General features: G+C 41.3%; 1 protein-coding gene across 2 annotated transcripts in view; it reads left to right on the top strand.

Moving 5' to 3' along the window:
* KIAA1217 (KIAA1217 ortholog) overlaps nt 1-20,320 on the top strand; it is a 50,434-nt gene that overhangs the window by 25,647 nt on the left and 4,467 nt on the right. The window contains exons 5-11 of one of the 2 annotated variants that reach the window (XM_009700802.1): nt 5,295-5,425; nt 5,671-5,818; nt 7,474-7,975; nt 8,687-8,867; nt 14,582-14,736; nt 15,357-15,503; nt 18,860-18,979. In XM_009700802.1, the coding sequence (XP_009699104.1) occupies nt 5,295-5,425; nt 5,671-5,818; nt 7,474-7,975; nt 8,687-8,867; nt 14,582-14,736; nt 15,357-15,503; nt 18,860-18,979 (1,384 nt within the window). The remainder of the gene's footprint in view (nt 1-5,294; nt 5,426-5,670; nt 5,819-7,473; nt 7,976-8,686; nt 8,868-14,581; nt 14,737-15,356; nt 15,504-18,859; nt 18,980-20,320) is intronic. The other variant, XM_009700803.1, reaches the window with a different exon arrangement.

Genomic DNA, 20,320 nt, shown 5'->3' with positions numbered 1-20,320 from the left:
CTAGTGAAGAGCATACATTGCAAAATTACACATCAAATGTCACTGGCAGTATTCAGAAAAAGGTTAACATTCTGTATAGACACTTTCAATTAAGCTGATCCCAGTGCAGATGTATAAACAAGTGCAAAGCAACAGGGAAAAAAAATTACCATTTCTTAGTATTTCAACTGTTGCCCTTTTGACCTTTCCTAAATTATAGGACTAAATCAGTAGACTGGCCTCATGCAAGACAAGGGAGCTTAAGGATTTCTGCAATACTTACAAAAGCATATTTACTACTCTGAAGTGGTAAATCTCAGCTTAAAAAGCTCTCCTTTCTGCAATTCTGAAGATTATCACTGGGAAATAACTAAAAATATTGACGGTTTCATGTTGTAAACAGCAGAAATGTCAGTGTACATTTCAGAGCAAGTTTTCTGTTGAGCAGCTATTCATGATGGTGCCTACAGAAGTGTGACCATGTGTGTCACAGCTGTAGTGGGATTACAGTTCAGAGATACCTAATGAAATCTAAGGAACACGGTTAAACATAGTGTTTATGCACACTTGTAAGAGTGAAATGCACACTTGGAATTAACTGGGTAGGGTTTTTCCTATCTAGTCTTTTGATTCAACATTAGAGATGTCATATATGACACTTTTGGGGTTGTAGATACTAGCTTTAAAATTTACCAGACCAAGGACAATTTGTGATGATATGACACATTGACTAATGAAGTATTTATGTTGTGAGGAGCATGTTACAGGTATTACTATTGTTATGTTGTAGATTATTGTAAGTACTTTAATAGACGGAGTTTTATAAGCATAGTATTTAAATTATAGCCACATCCAATCTGCCTAATTGGATACGATCCATAGTAAGTTACAATTTGTATTTTTGTTAGGAAAAGTATCAGACTTTTTTATAAGAATAACCATGCTCAGTAAAAAGAAAAGTCCACTTAGCAGACTTGGAGAGCCACTAGTAGCAGATACTTGGGAAAGGATATAACATGGCAAAATGCTCAGAGTACATCTTCTTACTTTTAGTGACTTGTAGCTCAGAGATTTTCCAAGTCAGAGATGGTGTCTTCATATACAAACACCCTGCATGGGTTGCTTACTTTTCATGAACTTACATGTTTTTAAAAATTTATGTAAACTTTCTTGTGTACAGCATCTAGGTGCAATGAATTCTATAGAGTAATTATTTTGGGGGTAGAAAGAACCCCTTTTTGTTTGTTTTTGAATTTTTCATGTGTCTATCAATCCTCAAACTCTTAAATCATGCACAGCAGAACATTCACTCTCGCCATGCTAGTCATGATGTTATAGACGCTCCCCCATTCCCTTTCCACTTCCTTTTCTCCCAGTCATGCCTTTTCCAGCCTGAAAAGTCCTAGTCTGCTTAGTTACTCCTCTTGTAGAAGCCTTTCTATACATGCTGTCATCCTGTTGCCTTTCTGTATGCCCTTCCTAACTCTAGTGTACATCTGTGAAATGGGGATGGGGAGAGAGGAAAGCCCTGCAACAGCTGTATCAGATGTGGGCACACCATGACTTCATACAGTGGCATGGTAATGGCCTCATGTTCCACATAAGCTTTCCCTTACAAATCATAGAATCATAGAATCATTATGGTTGGAAGAGACCTCAAAGATCATCAAGTTCAACCGTATACCCGATGCCACCATGCCTGCTAAACCCACTAAACCATATCTTGAAGCGCCACATCTAAATGTTTTTTGAACACCTCCAGGGGTAAATCCAGGGAAATCCAACAACATCTCACTCACAGTGGATGATTGTCAGTTCAAAGTTCATTACTATGTATGAAAACTTAGGGTTTTGGGAGGTTGTTGGTTTTAGGTGGTATTGGTTTTGTTTTTATTTCTCCTCATTAGGAGAAATAATAAAATATGTAAATAATACTTTACATTTATCAGGAGTTAATTTAGTCTTTGCTTTTTCCTGGTCAGTTAGTATCAGATGGTCCATCTGCAGCCATCTGCAATCACCTTTCATTTAATTCCTCTGAATAATCTAATATCCTTTTGAGGTTTTTTTGCTATACTATTCACCCTCTTTTCTAAATAATTTATAATATGTTGAAAAGCACCAGCCCTAGCACCGATCCCTGTGGAACCTACCAGCAAACTACATTCATTGAGTAAGCTGTTCATTGATCCCTTCCAGTACTTTACCCATGAGAAAATACCTCTCTTGTCCCATGGCAACTTTGCTTTCTTGAAAGCTTTTGCTCAAATACTTTGCTGAAATCCTTTTGGGCTATAGCTTGTCCCCATGCTTTTGTTGCTTCCTTGTGGATTTGTGAGGCTTACCTTCTCTTTACACAAATCACATTAATTCCTCCCTAACACAGCATATCCATTGGTCCACTAATTCTTTATTGCTTATGCTTTATTTCGATATCTGTCAGTTACACCAGTGTAGGTGTCAGTCTCACTAGAGCTCTTTTTTTCCCATCCCCTTTTAAAAAATTTATTTGTATCATCTGTGGCACTTTCCACTACTCTGTGGAAGTGCCAAAGCAATTTTAATCCAGAAGTTAGATGCTTAGCATTAATAGTTCAACTGTTTCACCCCCAAGTTGCTATTGAACTCCAGGGCAAATACCATCTGGCCTGGGTGATTTGTTACTATTAATTTTGTCAGTTTGTTTTGTAACCTGTTCCACTGATGCTGCAATCTGAGACAGATCTTCTGATGCTTTTTTGCCTAAAGAAAGATCTCAGTGTAAGAGTTTGCCTCAGCTCCACTGTGTAAAACATCGATGAGGAAAAATCATTTATCTTGTATTAGCCTTCTGAAACTGCATTAATGTGAGTGTCTTGTTAATTGGGTTTGTTCAGTGCAATCTATAAAGCCCAGTGTTTCCCCATTTACAGAAAAGAAATGCTACAGACCACTGGACCTGTTTCAAACTTTGACTCCAGAGGGCTGAAACTTCTTCTCCCTTGTATTTACCAACATGAGGCAGTGTAAAACACTATCCTTGAGTAATTTCAGGATCAGTTGTCTTGTTTGATAGTATCACTGTATGTAATCAAAGGGGTTTATGATGACCCTTCCATTTCTGCTCAAAGAACAAAGGGGAAAGAAAGTCATCGTCAGCTACCTGGAAGTCTTTCCTTTATCCCTACATTTCCAACAAGCGTAAACCTACCAAAACATCATAACATCATTCTGTGTTTGTTCCTTTCTCTTCTTTCCACCCATGAACAAATTTAAGTTTCTTCCCCTACCTTTTTTGTTGCCTGCTGGATGTGAATATCTAAGAAGCTCCCTTCCCAGTGCTGCAAAAGGGAGGGAGGATACCCTGTGATTCCCAAAGCAGCACTGCCTAACCTGAGTACTGGTATCAGAGCATTAAGAGTAGGGAGGATGCATCACTGTAGAGCACCGTTCAGAGGGGCAGAAGCCTTTGCATCATAGTGAGTGACAGAAAGCAGGATTCTTTTTCCAGCTCCTTCCTAGACTGTATCTGTGGCCTTTATTGCAAAGACAGCCAGATACAGAGACGGAGGATATGCAGATATGCATTATTGCAGCCTCTTCACTGGAAAAATACCGTGAGAAACGTTCCCTTGCTGCCATCGTGTGGTCCAATGGATTGGTTCCTGCCAGTATGCTGGTGCCAGTGGAAATTGTGACTCTACCAGCTTTCTGAAGGCAGAGTCTTTGGAAGAAGTGGTCTTAAAATGGGAACAGGATCATTTACCTCTACTTGTTTGTGATCTGTTCAGAAGCAACTTATGATTCTTAATTCAAGATTGTTTTATAGTTTCCAAAGTTCTTCTTAGTCTTTGGATTGAAATGAACTCTTTGCAGTGTGCACTTGATGTTCAGATCCTGATACCATTTCCGTTTCTCCATATATCAGAAGTGCTGTTGTATTGCCATTTATTGTTCTGTGTGGCTGTGTCACTTTAAATTGACCTAAATGCGGAGTGGTGCTGCAAGGGATTTTCTCCTTTTTATCCTGTTATTGGCCACCTACTCCTCTCTTTTCCTCCCCATGTCACCTGTCCACTGAGATGGATCTAGGAAGTGACCTGGCTGAAATAAGTGATTTTGTGCTGGATTTGCATGGCAGTGCTGGTGCAAGGGAAATAAGTGGAAATGCAAGACTTGCAGTTGATGCAGAAGGTAGTCTTCCCCTACTCCTTTTCAGGCAATCAGCCCATACCTTGGTTCTCTTACAGCAATTGCAAAACTGCTACCTGAGTAGATGCAAGAAATGAGGCCCAAAATCAGGTTAAAACTAGTAGCTGATTTTTCAGTTCAGAGTTTGTTTTGCATTGTTTTCTACCATGCAATTAAACTGCTTCTCAGAATATTCATGTTAGTAAATTTGGTATCTTAATAGAGGTGGATTTCTCTTAGAATAAATATTCAAGAGATTATCCTTTTAAGGTGTTTGTACAGTTGCACATAATGCATTTCAAGGTTTTTTTGAGAAATTTTTAAACTTCTGTGTGGAAACTCCAGCTAAAGCAATGTGATCTCAGCCTTAAATAGAAAAAAAGTGGCTCCCCCAAAAACAAAAATAAAGTTTATGTGTCTAAAGGATTGTGAAAATTTATGTGAAGTATGGAAGCACTGAAAAAAATATTAGGAAAGGTGATGAGTAAGCATCAGATGGAGCTGGAGGAAGCACGGGACAGCACTGGTAGGAAAAAACATCTGAAGTGGTTCATACTTGAATCCAAATGCTGAGCAAAAGCTGCACACAGTGTTTCAGTCTGGCTATTCATGGAAACAGGATCCTGCATCCTGTCTAGCAGGACCATGGTAGATAAACAAGGTTGCATCAAATGACCATTAGTGCCAAGTTTTGGGTTTTTACTTCACTGTTGGGCATTCCTTTGCATGTCAATAGCAATGAGAAAATGCAAGGTGCAAACCACTACTGGATGTAGTGGTACAGTGTGTCCATACCCTTCTAGAATTTGCATCCCCAGAGGGCTGGCAGTTAGCTGTGTTTCACCACCCCACCTGCCCTTTGTAGCGTGGCTTCCCTGAGGGCAATATGCTCTGCACATCTGCAGCCCGTTAGAGAAATCAGTGACTTGGGCTAGCTGCAAGCCTGTTCCTATGCTGTGAACATGAGTGTCCAGCACCCTCACCTCGCCTCATAGTACCCAGCTGTTTTTTTCAGCCTGTGGTGTCAGATTTAAAGATGCAACAGTTGAGGTTTCTGGTTTAATTCAGTCCATTAATTTACACATATTTGATTGTAATGTGAAAGTCCTGCTTACATTTTATGTCTACTTTTTTTGTTTTGCCAGTGAGCTGGAGACATTTGTTGAAGACCTGAAGAGGGACTCCACTGCTTCCAGCAAGACAGTTACACTGAAAGATGTTGAAGATGGAGCCTTTCTTTTGCGTCAAGTGGGAGAAGCAGTTGCCACCCTGAAAGGTATGTACTTTTCCTTTTTACTTTTGGTTCTTTTCTTTTGAGCACAATGGCTGAAAACAATTTTACCTTTGATCTGGGGGCATTAACTTTCACTTCCAAAAAGATTTAAAGTTGGGATTAAGGAGCTTGTTGCATGGCCCCTGGAGAGAGGTAGACACTCAACTATTTAACATTCACCCCATCACCTGTTTGTTCCCAGGGCTTTTATTATTTCCTCTTGAGCTTCACAGTTGTTGTCTTCACAGGAGAGTTCCCAACATTGCAGAATAAAATGCGTGCAATCCTGCGGATTGAGGTAGAAGCCGTGAGGTTCCTAAAGGAAGAACCACACAAGCTAGACAGCTTGCTGAAACGTGTGCGCAGCATGACTGATATCCTTACCATGCTCAGGAGGTGATTTTTATTTTTTTCTTCAAAACTAAAGAATTTCCTCAAACAGGGCTGGAACAGCTTTCGGGTTTGGGTTCGCCCCCAGCAATTCTGAGAAATGCAGCTTGCTTGCAGTATTTTATAGATTCTTCTTAGAGTCCTCTCAAGGGAAATCAAATTAGCCTTTCCTGTGCTGTGTGCAGTGGTTCTGTTCTGACCAACAGCCCTGGTCATCAAGATCTTATGACTGAAACTAGCTGCCTCTGAACTCAACACTTCCAGATTTGGGAAGTACCGGGATGAGAAAGATTGCAGAGTGGCATCAGTCCCATATCTGAGCTAATTAACTGTAGGCATTTAGAGCAATCTAAGCTAACAGAAATATTCTCTGACACTAAAACAGGCAGCCCCAAAAATATAACAGTAAGAAATAAACCAGGAAAAGATTCTAAGTGGATAAAGATATCCTAAACCTCCTGAAAGAAAGAAATACTTTTCAGTATGTGTGTGAATTCATGCAAATTCTTTATTCTGTTCTTTGCAAGGAAGATGTGTTAAAGTTGAAATATTGGATACAATTTGTGTCCACTAAGTGCCAGTGTTTAGCTATGTTTGTCAGAATACAGGAACAGCAAATGAGTGCTGATTTATATGAAGTAATAGGCATTGGATTTAGTTCCTACTCAAAACCAGTGAATCAGGCCAAACTGTCAGTGGTGGTGGTCTCAATTTTGCTTCAATTACAAGAAAATGTAAGTCATAAACTTATTGTTGCTAACATTATTCTAAGGAATGTAGAGTTGTCATTGTTTCCATATATCCTGGAGCATATGTAAAATGGCTTTGCCAGTACTGGCAGATGGCTAAAATGGTTTATGTAACAGGTCTTCTAAGAGCTGTCACTTATTTTTCCATGTAGATAGATATCTATATCCTTTCATATTAGTTTCCTTTTCTTAAAAATGAGTACAGTTATTTCCTGTCTCGCCCTGCCTGGGGGGGGGCGGGGGAAAAAAAAAAAAGCCATTCATGCCAAAGTTTTACCAAAAGTAATTTTTTGCAGCGAAATTATGTATTATGCCTCATAAAGTCTGTTTCAGTAATGGAAAAACTGATGGCATTTGATGGCTAGCTACACACCGAAGCTCAACAATTTCACAGCTAGCTGCCAGAAATAGTTGACTCTTTACATCCTCAACTCTTCACAGACAAGACCTTCATGAAGCATCATTTGAAGGCTTTGTTTTGGCAATTTGCCAAACTGCTACCTCACATTCTATGTAACTACCACTTTCTGTCCTAATAGTCCAGGAACATCTCCTTTAGCTAGATGCAGCGTATAAAATTTAAGTCAACTGATTTCCATTCTCTCTCTAAAATCAACCCACTGTAACTCATGGTTTGATCAAAGAGTGCCAGTACATCCATGAAGGTTTGTGAACATTTTAAAAAGCAAAACCATCCTAATTAGTGTGGCCTCTCTAAAACTCTGAGTCCCTGACTCTGAGAGAAAGCTATAAAATCACACAACTGAGAGCATCAGGAAGAAAAAAAAACAGCATTTTGATGTTTCTGACATAGGTGCTTGTCCCTTGTAAAAGTTTATTGTTAAGTATTGCTCATGACTCTCCTGTGTGCTAACCATGTGCCACGCTGTTGTGTTCAATTTGGCTGGGCAGACATGTTACAGAAGGACTGCTGAGAGGTGTGGATCCATCCCAAGCCGTGCAATACTCTGCTATGGAGAAGGCCACTGCAGCTGATGCTCTGAAAAACCAGGAGGAACTCAAGCATGCCCAGGGACACACACAGCAAAACCTCACAGCAATCACATCAGAGTCCCAGGTGCCATCCGTCAAGTCAGAAGTCATCCCCTTCTCAACAATGACAGTCCATCATGTGCAGAGCTCGCCTGTTGTCATCCATCAGTCTCAGCACACATCAGCCCTGGTCAACCATGCCCAGGGTTCACCCACTGCACTCAGCCACAGTGAAGGTGTGCCGGTGGGTGGCCACCTCTCAGCCACCACACCAGCCCCCCTGCAAGAGCCCGCAACAGGATCCCAGCCCACACAAGCCACGCCAGCACCACAGGTCTCTGTCAATGGCACCACCATGCAAAGTCTTTTCATTGAGGAAATTCACAGTGCAAGCACCAGAAATCGAGCTGTATCAATTGAGGTACAGTGTATTCTACTCAACCAATTGTCCTCTCTTTGGGTCTGAGCTCCTAGTCTCACTCTTGAGACTACAAGTGGGATTTTTCAGATGCATTCTGGGGATTTGTATGCTTAACCCCTCCTACATCGTGTATTTCTGAAGATACCCTCTGATTTTAAAAGCAACAGGATAATAAATGTAACCAAAATTAGTAACTGTGCTTTTTAAATAACCTTTAAAAAAAAAAAAAGAATACTTTATTTTTGAACAATAACGTATGATTCTTTGGCAACACGTGCATCAGTGGATTTCATTCACTCTTCAAAGCTCCATCTCCCTCATTATGGAGTAGTAAAAGTGAAAAAGTATGGAGTTCCAGTGGTTTCACACAAAGATATTGGGAAAACCCAGAAGTGAACTCTCATGTCATATTACAGACACGCACTTTAATCACCAGTGTGATATAGTAAAGCAGTGACCCAGATTTAAACTTTGCCTTTGTTTCTTTAGTGAACAGTGGCCACTATCAGTCTGTCATGTGTTTGTGCTGTATCTAGTACAATGGAAGTCAGAACTAGTGTACAATTAGTGTTAATGTATTTCCTCTAGCTGCTGACTAGAACTGAAAGAAGCTATCCATATTGACCTATAATGTTCACACATTGTTTTTTTTTTTTAAAGTAAGTGATCACAACAGAAATCATATAAATAGTTGTACTGTTTTTTGTCTAGAAAGCTGAAAAGAAATGGGAAGAGAAAAGGCAAAACCTCGATCACTATAATGGAAAGGAATTTGAAAAGCTCTTAGAAGAGGCCCAGGCCAATATAATGAAGTCAATTCCTAACCTGGAGATGCCTCCCCAGCCAGCAGCCCTGCCTAAAGGGGAAGCAGTGGAAAAACTAGAAGTCTCAGGTAAGATTTGCTAGAGTAAATGTTGCTAAAGAATTGCATATCTGGAAAAGAGAGGTTATTTTTCCTACTTTCTCAAATGATTTCAGTTTAAAGATTTCTGTGTCCTTGATCATACCTGTGAGTATGTCCCTGAGGAATAGTGTAGGTCCTGTGGACAGGATGCAGTGATTTTGCAGATGTCAGTGTGGGTAACCAGCTGAACATGGATTTCCCTGTATTGCAACGGAGAGAGTGAGTTTGTCCTCTGGAGATAAAGACTCCTCATGAGCCGGAGAGTAAGAGTACACCTTGCTTTTGACAGATAAAAGTATCTGTATACTATACTACATCTATATGTAGTATACTGTGTTCAGTTTTGCACTTAAAAGTTTAGCATTACAGAGAGCTTTGGAAAGAACCACAAAGAGTTTGAGCACAAATGATCTTCTTACCATCAGAAAACTAAAAAGCTCTTTTTGTAGACATATTTGTTATCAAAAGAAGATCAAGACATGCCTAAGGTTTCTGAGGGTAAGGAGGCCTTTTAACTTTGCAGAACATGGTCCAACAAGTTCCAGCAATTGGAAGCTGAAGCTAGAAAAAGCCACATTAAAAATTAGCTGTCAAATTTTAACACTGAATGTAACTAATCACTGAAGTTTAATTATGACCATATGGGATTCTCTGCCACTTCAAATCTTCAAGCAATACTATGTTTCTGAAAGGCTGTTCAGGCACAAGCTCTGTGCATGATGCAAGATCTGCTTAAAGAAATCCTTGAACCTAGGTTAAGTGGAAATTCAGACTATTTGATCTTAATGATCCTTGCTATCTTCATAATCTTAAACTATAAATACAACGAATGTTTTAGTTGAGTCCCTCAAAGATCTGAAAATGACCTGTGATACTATATAACACAGTTGTCTTGGGCAAGTGGATAGAATGTAGGAATGAATGAGTGACTTTCACAGTCAGCATTCTGTTATAGATATACTGAGTTTCAAGTTGAATGTGAGTCACACTGTGACCCTGTAGCAAAAAAAGGCAAACATCATAATGAGATGAAGAGGAATATCCACAAGACACATAAATCTGCTCAGCAGTGGTGAGCTCTTACACAGAAATTCCCAAACTCGATGTTTTGGACTTCAAGGAAGATGGAACAAATAGGAGGGAGTCAAGAGGACAGTGATGATAATGACCAGAGCTCTTAAACAACATGATCTCTGGGGAACAAAAAAGGAAGAATTGGTTTTGTTTAGCATAAGGAAGCAAAAGCTGAGGAAGGACAAAGCAATCTCTGAATACATAAAAATCTACTTAAAAAAGAAAAGACCAACCTGCTTTTTGTGGGTAGAACAGCAGGAGAAGCTGGCAATTGCAACCAGGAATATCCAGGTTAGGTATTAGGGAAAAATCTCATAATGATAAGGAAAGTGAATCACTGAAGAAGGCTATATGAGGCAATGAGGAGGATGCATGATCCTCATCATTAGAGAGAATGGCTTAGACTTAAACTAGCATTGATCAAGAATTATAGAGGTAGAGCTACTTTGTGGTAGCAGGATGATGGGGTGTCTTTCCAGTCCTATTTCTTTCACAATTTAACATAGAAGTCCATGTCTGAATGTCTTCAAAGTTCAAGGAACAAAGAAGATGTCTTAGACAAACCTTAGATTTACTTCATTAGCCAAACATGAGTCAGCTGCAAAATTCTTACTCAGCTACTTAAGCAATAGTCCATTTGACTCAGCAGTCTGTCTCTGACAGAGGCAATGGGAGGTACCATCTGTGGGCAGCACAGAACCTGGCCACCTTCTGCAGTCTGCTACTACTCCCCCAGAAACCATCAACTGATATTAAAAGGAATAGCCCATCCTCCTCCTTTTCATATCCATTATGGACCTTTTATCCAGTAATTCCTCTATACCTGCTTATACCATTTACATCCCCACTGTTGTGGCAGCAAGCTCCCCATCTTGTGAATAGGCTTTCCTTCATCTATTTTAAACTGATCTCATACTAGCGTCACTGAGTTCCCCATAGTTCTAATGTTCTGCAGTCTGACAATCATGAAGGCTGTGGATAAACCTTGATCATGGTAGGTCTCAGCCTGCCCCACAGGCTCCAAACTGCAAATTTGCAGCCTTTCTGGTCCCTCCATCTAGGCCAGCTGCTCCCTCCCCAGGCTAGCTTCAGTTGCCCTTCTCTAACTCCACTGTGTCCTTGTGGAGCTGTGGAGACCAGAGCTTCATGCTACACTCCAGGTGCTGGCATGCCAAGGTGGTAAATAGCTGCAAAACAATACCCTGGGGCTTGTGTAGACAAATTCATATAGAATTTGGAAGGAGTGTTTTCAGATCCAGCATTTTGTTCTGGATGCACCTTTAACACTGACAAGTTGTGACTCCTTGGATGTTTCACAATATACATGTTTAAAATAAATTCTGTTGAACCTTGTCGCCACATTTTAGAGTTCTGGCATAGTTCTGGCATAGTTCAGTGAGGTTACTGGCTATCAACACAATTATCTTGTATAATGTGTGGCATAAATAGAAAAAGTCAGTGAAAATAAATACCATATGGGTGCAGTGAGCTGTGACATTTTAAAAAGTACAGAGCACAATATCAGAGAAGCTTTGTAACTCACATACTTAACTAATCCACTTCTAGAATACAATTTTGCACAGTGTGTAACCAGCAGATTTAAGCAGAAATTGATGAGATTGAGACATTTGCCTTCTGTTGTGCGTAATGAATCCTGTAATAGTAACATAAATAAGGGAACAGCAAAACTTTTCCTTCATATCTGATTAAATGTATTACAAGCCACCAAACTCTTCTATGATTCAGGATGAAAATTCCAATATCAGTCTGCCATAGACTAGAAAACTGAGCAACACAAGAAAAGAGAGACCACCTACCTACTAGTGCATAAGACATTTTGGCCATAAATTAGCACAGTCCTCTGTTGGCATCTCTGCAGAACCCAGATAGATCATGTTGCCAGAATATATTGTCTCAGCCATTCTCCACACAGAACCCAATTAAGAAACTCTTTTTTGTTCCTTCTGGAAAGCACAAAACGAAGTAAAATTACACACTTTACACAATTTTGCAGATGACTCTCTAAATAATTCTTTAATGTCTTGACACTAACTCATCTTTGTTACCAAAATTGTTCAGTGCAAAATATGGGGAATGTCTCTAGCATGTACATTAGAAATTGGGCTCCTTCATTTCTTTTCGTGCCTTCATATGTGAGAATGCCCTGATTTTTGCAAGTGCTGAGTGATCAGTAGCTTCCATTAAAGACAGTTTGCTTATCTGACTACAAAGGCTGCCTCAAGGCAGGCATTATTATTTTGAGATCTTTTTAAGACATGTTGGATTTTTTTGGAGCAAGTAGAAATTTGTATGGTGGGAGAAATTAATTCCAGTCTGTCTGTGCCTGTTGAAGAATGCTTTAGTTCAGTGAAACAGCTGGTGATGAACAACTCCCATTTTGTTCACAGAAGTGCTGAGCCGTTTGGAACCAGAGAAGGTTCCATAAAGTAATGTTTTTGTTCATGGCTAGTCTGAGACTCAGGGAGTTGTACTTGTCCATTTACTCCTCCGTCTTTAAATATGCTAGAAGAACTCAGCCATAGGAAAAAAAAAGTATTAGAATAAGGTCTTTTCCTCAATTTTTTTCCTCCGAAGTTTTTTTCCTTCCCTTTTAGATTGGGAAAATATAATTGTTTAGTAAAGAAAACAGAAATCCAGCTTTGAAGTTTTATGTCTTGCCCAGTGTCATTCCATTGACTGTGAGCAAGCCCCATCACAACCTCTCCTTAATGACTGCAGCTAAGGGATCTCAGGGGGATTAGCCTTTGATAGTCTGTGCACCTGCCACACTCACTGGCAACTTCTCTTGCCCGTGTTTCTCCTTTTTATTTCCCATTTTGAAGATGGAGATGAATGAATGTCTCACAGATGTGAAAGAGATGGTAGGAATCATTCTCTCTGTGCGTTCCATGTCTCTCATCCAACCTTGCTCTTATTAAGTGTGAGAAAAAACTTCGGTGTTCTTGCAGTCAGAGCCACTACCAGTTTGAGGGTAATGGGTTGAGCCCATTAAAAGGAATAGGGATTTGCACAGGTCCTACATCAGCCTGCTAAACACCATCTTAGAGAACTACTCTGATTTTCTATCAGCAGATCTTACCTTGGGCTGGTAGAAGTACATCTGATGTTGCTAAAAACCGAGCTGTGTGTATTGACCAAAGAAGTGGTCTAATGTAAAGTGCATCTGGTTGTTCACTCATCTTGCAGTCCTGCAAGTGAGTGCCAGATTACCAAGGAGGGAGATAATACAACTGAGCATTTCTTTAAGCTTAAGCAGCTTCAAAGAACATTTGAGCTAAGAAGGGAGCAAAGATGAGGCCGGGTCAGACAAGGGCTCCGTCCAGCCCTAGGGGCCAGCCGGCACACTGGAGGAGCCTGACACAGCCCCAGGAGCAGGCAGATATGCAATAACTTGCCCAGAGGGAACACTTAGCCCTAAACAGCTGCGTAATCCTCAAAGTAGGAGGTTTTATCTTTCTGGATTATATATATTCCAGCTGTTTATATAACACTAAGTAGCTGCAGAAAGGTCATTTTCTCACTTTTGAAAACAAACGTTGTAAACACCAGTGTGAAAGCGGTGGCTGTTACCATGTATGATGCTTAGCCTGTGACCAGAAACTCACAGGGACAGGTCATGAGCAAGGTAACGCTGCCTCTGCAAAAAATGCCATCCAGTGACAGTGGGGAAGAGGAAGTGGCAGCTGGGTGGGGAAGCATTGGCGGTGGGGGGAATGCCAGTTTGAGAAACTGGTCTTCTCTTGGAAGACTCTCCTTGAGAAGCAAGAACTGGCTCTGCTCAGCTGTTGTATTTAGTATTTGAAGTTTTGTGCATTAGCAAACTATATACAGGTCTCTTATATGATAATTCAAAGGCAAAACTGTGCATTCCTGGAATAGTTAGTAGTAAGTAAAGTGGAAATAAATACTGTCTTAGAAGGGCGGCAAGTGTAGTTGCCCCTGGTGCTCCCCTGAGCTGGGTGAGAGGGGTGAGAGGACTTGTTGAACTGCAGAGTTCAAAGGTGGCAGTGTTTCCATTTTCCCTCTCGGCTTTTGTCTGAACTAGCTAGTTTTGTCCAACTATAAGATGGACAAAACTCTTCAGCTCCTCTCCTAGCACCTTGCCAGCAGCACCTCTCAGGCAGAGCAGAAATGTGTACTGATTGCTTCAGAATTGCTGAGAACAACAAGAAGGCTCCAGGTTTGGTGTCTTGCTAGTACCGATATTAGTGGCCATGCTTTCAAAGGAGACTACGGAGCACTATCTGTAGCAGCTACCCAGCTGAACTTGCACCTTACATGCTTCTTTACAAGTAATTGATTTACAAATGTCTACTCTGCTATCACACTTGTACACCAAGGGCCGAAACCCAGCCACAGTGGTGTGGAGGACAGGAGTTTTGCTGAAGATTTCTGGGTAAAGTGACCCAGTTTCTCTGTGCAAGTGCAGCATTGTTTACTTTCATTCAAGACAGTTCCACTGGAATCCCAAATGTGTTTCTGTTTATATATATTCAGCAGCAGAACCTTTTACGACATTTTTTTCCTTTCCAATTCAGGCAGGGTTGCAAATCTTTTTTTCCTCTCCTTCACTTATGCTCACTTTGTGCTGCTCTGTTTACTTGCAGAAGAAGTTACTGATGGAGAACAGGATAATGACAAGCTGAGCAAGTCTCCACCTCCTCCACCTCCACGGCGCAGTTACCTGCCAGGGTCAGGACTAACCACAACGAGATCAGGAGATGTCATCTATGCAGCCAGAAAAGAGGCTGCTGCTGTCAAGGTTTGATGATTCAGACTCTAGACAGTCAGACTGTTGATGAGTGGCTGGCACAGAGAAACATTCCCAGGCTTGGGCTATGTCTATAAACCACAAAATAAGTTGAGACAGAGCTACGTCCTGGATGGATAGCTACTGAACTGCTTATCAGGAAACACTACTGTTAGGCCAAATGAGCAAGTATGGTTTGATCAGTTCTGTCTACAGAAGTCTTGCTGCTCTTAACTCCTAGCAATATAGAAGGCAAGTCACAGCCTGCTTTCATTTAGAGTGGTAAGAAGATTAAAAATAAAAAAAAAAAACATGCCTTACACAGATGGGGAAGATCAGGCCAGATTTGAGAGCGTTTTTACAGAAATGTTGCAAATTAGTTTCTTTGGGCTTGCTTTCCCCATCTGTTCTGTTCTCTGAATGGAGGGAAGTCCAAGTTAGGAAGCTTTTTTGTGAACATGCTATCACATCAGCAATATTGGTTGCTTTTGAACTGATGAAGCAGCAGTCTACTTAAAAAGGAAGAGAGACCTTGCAACAGGGGAATTGCATCATGTTGAATTTTCTGTGTTTGCATTGCAGCAGGAAGGCTCAACTCTATTGTCTGTCTGTGCTTTCTCATCCCTTTATAGGAGTGCAGTGAAGATGCTGGGCAAATAGCACAATCCAAAGCCCCTAAAGAGGATCAGGCATTGTCTCGCAGCACAGGGCAAGCTGTAGCATCAGCTGCAAAAGATGAAGAGGAAGAGGAAGGAGATAAAATAATGGCAGAATTACAGGTATGCCTTTTGGGTTGCACATGAAGACACCTGTGCCCGATATCATTTCTAGGGCCTCAGTATAATTTCTAGCTCAGAACATGAAAGAAAGTAGGTCTACCACTCTCACCTGGTCCCACTTTATTGCACTGGGTCGTACATGTTTTGTAAGCACCACCGAAGTTTTGTTCAAGAGCTGAGTGGTCAAGAATGCAGTGGTTGCCACTGAAGCATCTTACACATGTAAGTGGGACAAGCGAAATATTGGTGCACATTTGGTGTTCTTGTCCCTGGCCTAGCATTTGTCACTTAGTACCAGACGGGCAATGTGCTGAGAGCCCGTCATTCATTTTAACGTCGGTGGGAACAGAGAACACAGGGTCTGCTCCTGGCGGGCTGTGCTCACTTGTTCTGTGCTATGGTCCAATGTTTCCCTGAGTGTTTGAACGTTGAAACCTCTTCTGTTCCTGTTGTACATTACTCTGCCAGTGGCATAGAAGTAGTGCTCTCTTGTTGGTCCTTTGCTTGATAGCACATAGGTCAGTTTAGTTCAGTGATGGCGATGCTGCAGAAAAAGCTAACTATTCCAGCTACCATCAGTGAGCTCCAGCTTCCCAGGGGCACCATCTGTCCTCTTCCATGCCCACATGGGGAAAGGAGATGCCGATCAGCTTAACTGGCTATAACTTCTGATGTTGGGGTGTTTCAGAGCACTGTCACGACATGAGATGATCCCTGCTGTCCACCTCCTACTAAAAGGTGGGTTTGGTGCTGCCCAGGGACCATTTGCAGCACAGGAGACATGGATATTAAGCAGTAACTGTTCTGTGTGATGAGTGCACCCTGCCTCTTTGCTCAGCTCTCATCCACCAGTGCTTCAAACAGCTGGTTTGCAGAGGAGAGGAGCAGCTGTTTACCCTTATCCCCCGTTTGTGTGCTAATGGGTAATGCAACCCGGCTGCCTTGCAACTGGTGACGATGAAGTGCAGGTTGAGGTCTGGAAAGGTGGCTGAGGGGAGCTGAGGAGGAGAACTAAGCATGGTAGTTCAACAGGGAATGAGTGTTTAAATGCTAGTTTTGGGGACAAGCAATGCTCATTTTAAACCAATACCAAAAAACCAGGTATATTTTAGAATGTTGACAGAGTACCATGTTTTAGAAAGGGTGAACTGCTTGATCCAGGAGCTACAGGCTCATTAGTCCAATATCAGTCACAAGCAGAGTAACGGAAAATCAGATATGAGATTCAATCAGTGAAAAACTAAAGGACAGATGTAAAAAGTTATGCTAGTAAACACGATGTAATCGAAAACAGATCTGTCAAAGCAAACAACACTGTTTGATCAGGTAACAGGTTTGACTGCTTTGTATACCCATAAACATTTTTGTAAGTCATTTGATTGAACATCATGCAACATTCTGATAAAAATCTGTCACCACAGAGTATACAAAAAAACCCACTATCATAGGACGATTGAGAGCTGTGTGGCTCTGAAAGTGCTGCCCTTCATGCAGGTGTTTATAGTCCCGTCCCATAGGGGTCAGCTACAGGCCCAGTGTCACTCTGTATTTTCATCAACAGCCTGGAAATACATTTAAAATCTTTACTGTTTAAATCGGCTTAGTGCAAACTAGTGATGCATGAGAGCAGGGAGATGATAGCAATCACTTGATGGTCATAATACATTCCCTGAAATATGGAGTCTGTATGAAGAACAACAAAGTGTAGGCCAGACCACAACTGCGTGTCTTGGAAAGAAAGATGAGTTGCAGTAACAAGTTGACAGGAGCTCCCAGGTCAGTGCTGTTGCCGTGAAGTTAGTGTCTGCTTTGGGTGTAGATGTGAAAACAGGGAGGGTTTTTATCTCTGTGTACAGAATCAGTGAGATCAGCACTGGGCTGCTGCATCCATGTTTAAATATCCATGTGTCCCCCATTTGAAAAGGCTCTTAAGAATTATGAAGGTTCAGAAGAGACTTGAGTACAATGTGGAGGTGCTTTCATGGGAAGTATTTTTTTAATGTAGCGGAAAAAGGCATAGTAATAATCAGCTGCTGTAGGACAAACTGTATTTGGACACTGTTGTAGATATTTCAGAGCAAAGGTGATAAATAAACAAATTACCAAGGGAAGTGATGGATTCTTTGTCACTTAAAGTCTGAAGGACTTCGAGGATGCCTTGTAGACAGTAGGCCTAACTCAAAAACACACCACTAGTCTCACAAATGGGTAAGCTGGGGCAAGTCCAAATCCTGTATTATGAGGAGCGAGACTACTTTTTCTAATAGTCCTATGTTTTCTAATAGTTCCATGTCATCTTAGCTCATCTTTATGTCTATAAACACGTACAAATAGGATGTAATGGAAAACCAGAAGAAACTCTACACCCTAATTTTTGCACTGGATTTTTTTTTTCATTCTTGTTAGTTTCCTGATTTTGTGCAAAGAGGCAATACATATGAGGAGTACAATATTTAAAGAACAGGCCTGATTCTATTCTGTAATCACGGCTATTAATTTCATGAGAGTGTCCAGGAATTAAATAATTTCCCTAATACATGGTATAAAATATAATCTTGTTGCATGTCACGGTGTGTTTGACTTCTGTAAGCACTCCTCCATCATTCCTCTGGCTGGCAGAGATGTCCTGCCCATGCGTCTCACTGAAGGCAGACTGTGCCAGCAGAGGCCTGCGGAAATCCCAGTGATGCACCCTTGCAGCCAGCACTGCGCTGCGGTGGCAGTGGTAGTTCTGCTTCTCTGGATCTGGGAGCCCACTGGATAGAGAAATGGAAAGAGGATAGCAAGATAAAGGGCTAAAAAGTCTGGGCCATGCCCTAGGGTACACATGGTACGAGGCCAGCGGTTCACAAGCCCATATGTTGAGACCGACACCGTCTGGAGCATTAGTGAAGACTGTGGCAAAGACACGTGTCTCCAGGTCTAAAGTTTTAATAACAGTTTGTGTGGGGAGAAGTGGAGTTATGTAGCTCTTGCATGATTACCAGCCACTAGGAGGTAGGTACTGTCACAAGCTCAAAGTTTGTCATGGGCTTCCTACTTAAGTTTGGACAGTTTGTAGCACCTCTGTGTGCCTTCATCTCCCCATCTGTAAAATCAGAAATCAAGCTCATCTCCCTGCAGGGAACGTTGAGATCAGGATGATGAGTTAGAGTGCAATCTTGGCAGACTGGAGGACATGCCCTATTTCTCTTAGTCTGATAGTCTAAAAAATCTCTATTATCCCATGAGCTTGTAGATAATATTGTTGAGCTGTGAATGTTAAAAACAAATGCTGTCTTTGTAGTTGGTCATCTCCAGACATTTCTGTGTAAAAGCTCTTGGTCTCCTGATAACCTGCAGTATTTATTTCCTAGGCTTTCCAGAAGTGCTCTTTTATGGATGTAAACTCAAACAGTCATGCTGAACAGTCCAGAAATGATACACATGTTAAAGACATAAGGCCTGGGACTTTAATGCATCACAAGGAAAAGAAGGTAACAAGTGGCATTTGTAAACATGCCACCCGGTCTTGGCATAACCTTCTTTCCTTCAAAACTAATCTTATATCTTGTGTCCTGTTCTCTCTAACCCCCACCCACCACTGCCCAGTGGATTCCTTTCTTTTATCTTAGTATCTCAGAAACGTTCATATGGAATGTTATATCAATCTACATTATGTGTCTCATCAGCAATTACATAATGGTTGCATGAAGTTTTATGATTCTGTGAAACCAAAATTTAAAAAGGATCCATCAGTTTCTGCTAAAGAGATGCTCATACTCCTTAGAACATCCTTAGAGTGCTGTTCTGGCAATGGATGGTGAAGCATCTCTCTTAAGCCTTGGTCTTGTCTTGTGGAGAATTAGTGGTTCCTCTCAATCTCAACAGCTACTTCAGAGAATTTCTGCTTTATGTTGTTTCATTTGATGGTCCCAGAAATAGTTACTAGATATTCAGAAATCCCATTCAGTTTATTGGAAGACAGAATCAAGGTGGATGGGCCGAATTTGCCCTTACTCTAAAAATTAATGTCCAAGATTCACTCTTTGGTCACGGGACTTAGAAGAGGTGCCACATGTCTGTGGCTATAGCCAAGTTGGGGTGAATTTCACAGCTGTGTCTGGACTGGAGTTCCCAATTGAGTTGATATTGGTCTTAGTGCACAGCCAGTGTGCAAGATGAAGAAAAGGACAAATATTTCTGCCTTTGCAGACCTCTTTTTTAAGTTTAAGAATAATGAAATGAATCATTGCTGGGTTTAGGGGGTCGTGCAGGCATGACAACTTGCCAGCCGAATGCCAGGTTGAAATGAAGGGGAGTATGGTGGGGAAGAAAACACAGCTCTTCAGCACAGCATTTCAGCTTTGTCATGCATTTTGTGTGTGTATGCAAATTGGAAATAGCAGTAATACCTTCTTTGATGTAGCATCATGAATAGCTCCCCAAGGATTTTATCGGAAACATTGCACTTAAACTTCATTTAACAGAAATTAAGGCAGGGAGAGAGAGAGAATTACTTTGCCAGGTCCCCAAGGCAGAGGAGAACCCAGCTGCCCTAACCACCGTGAGCTGCATCTGCATAGGGCACTGCAGCTGTAAAGCACAAGGTGCCACCTAGATGGTGGTGTCTGATACTTTATTAGCATCAAAATCCATACGGTCCCAGAAGGTACTGCTGCCGGGTTGGGACATTGCACACAAGGAGTGGTTGGAGCTGCCCTAACAGCAGTTCTGGTCTAAAGCTGCAAACACCTGGCTGGGTGAGGATGCAAGTTCATAGGTACGAGTAAAGGAGAAAAAGTGCTTTGTTGTGGTGTGTATGACAGTGTTACGGG

This window comes from Cariama cristata, unplaced genomic scaffold, assembly GCF_000690535.1.
Source record: "Cariama cristata isolate BGI_N322 unplaced genomic scaffold, ASM69053v1 scaffold13045, whole genome shotgun sequence".
In the NCBI taxonomy this organism is placed as follows: Eukaryota; Metazoa; Chordata; class Aves; order Cariamiformes; family Cariamidae; genus Cariama; species Cariama cristata.
Note: the sequence above shows the minus strand (reverse complement) of the source record. Positions and strands in the feature narration are given on the sequence as shown.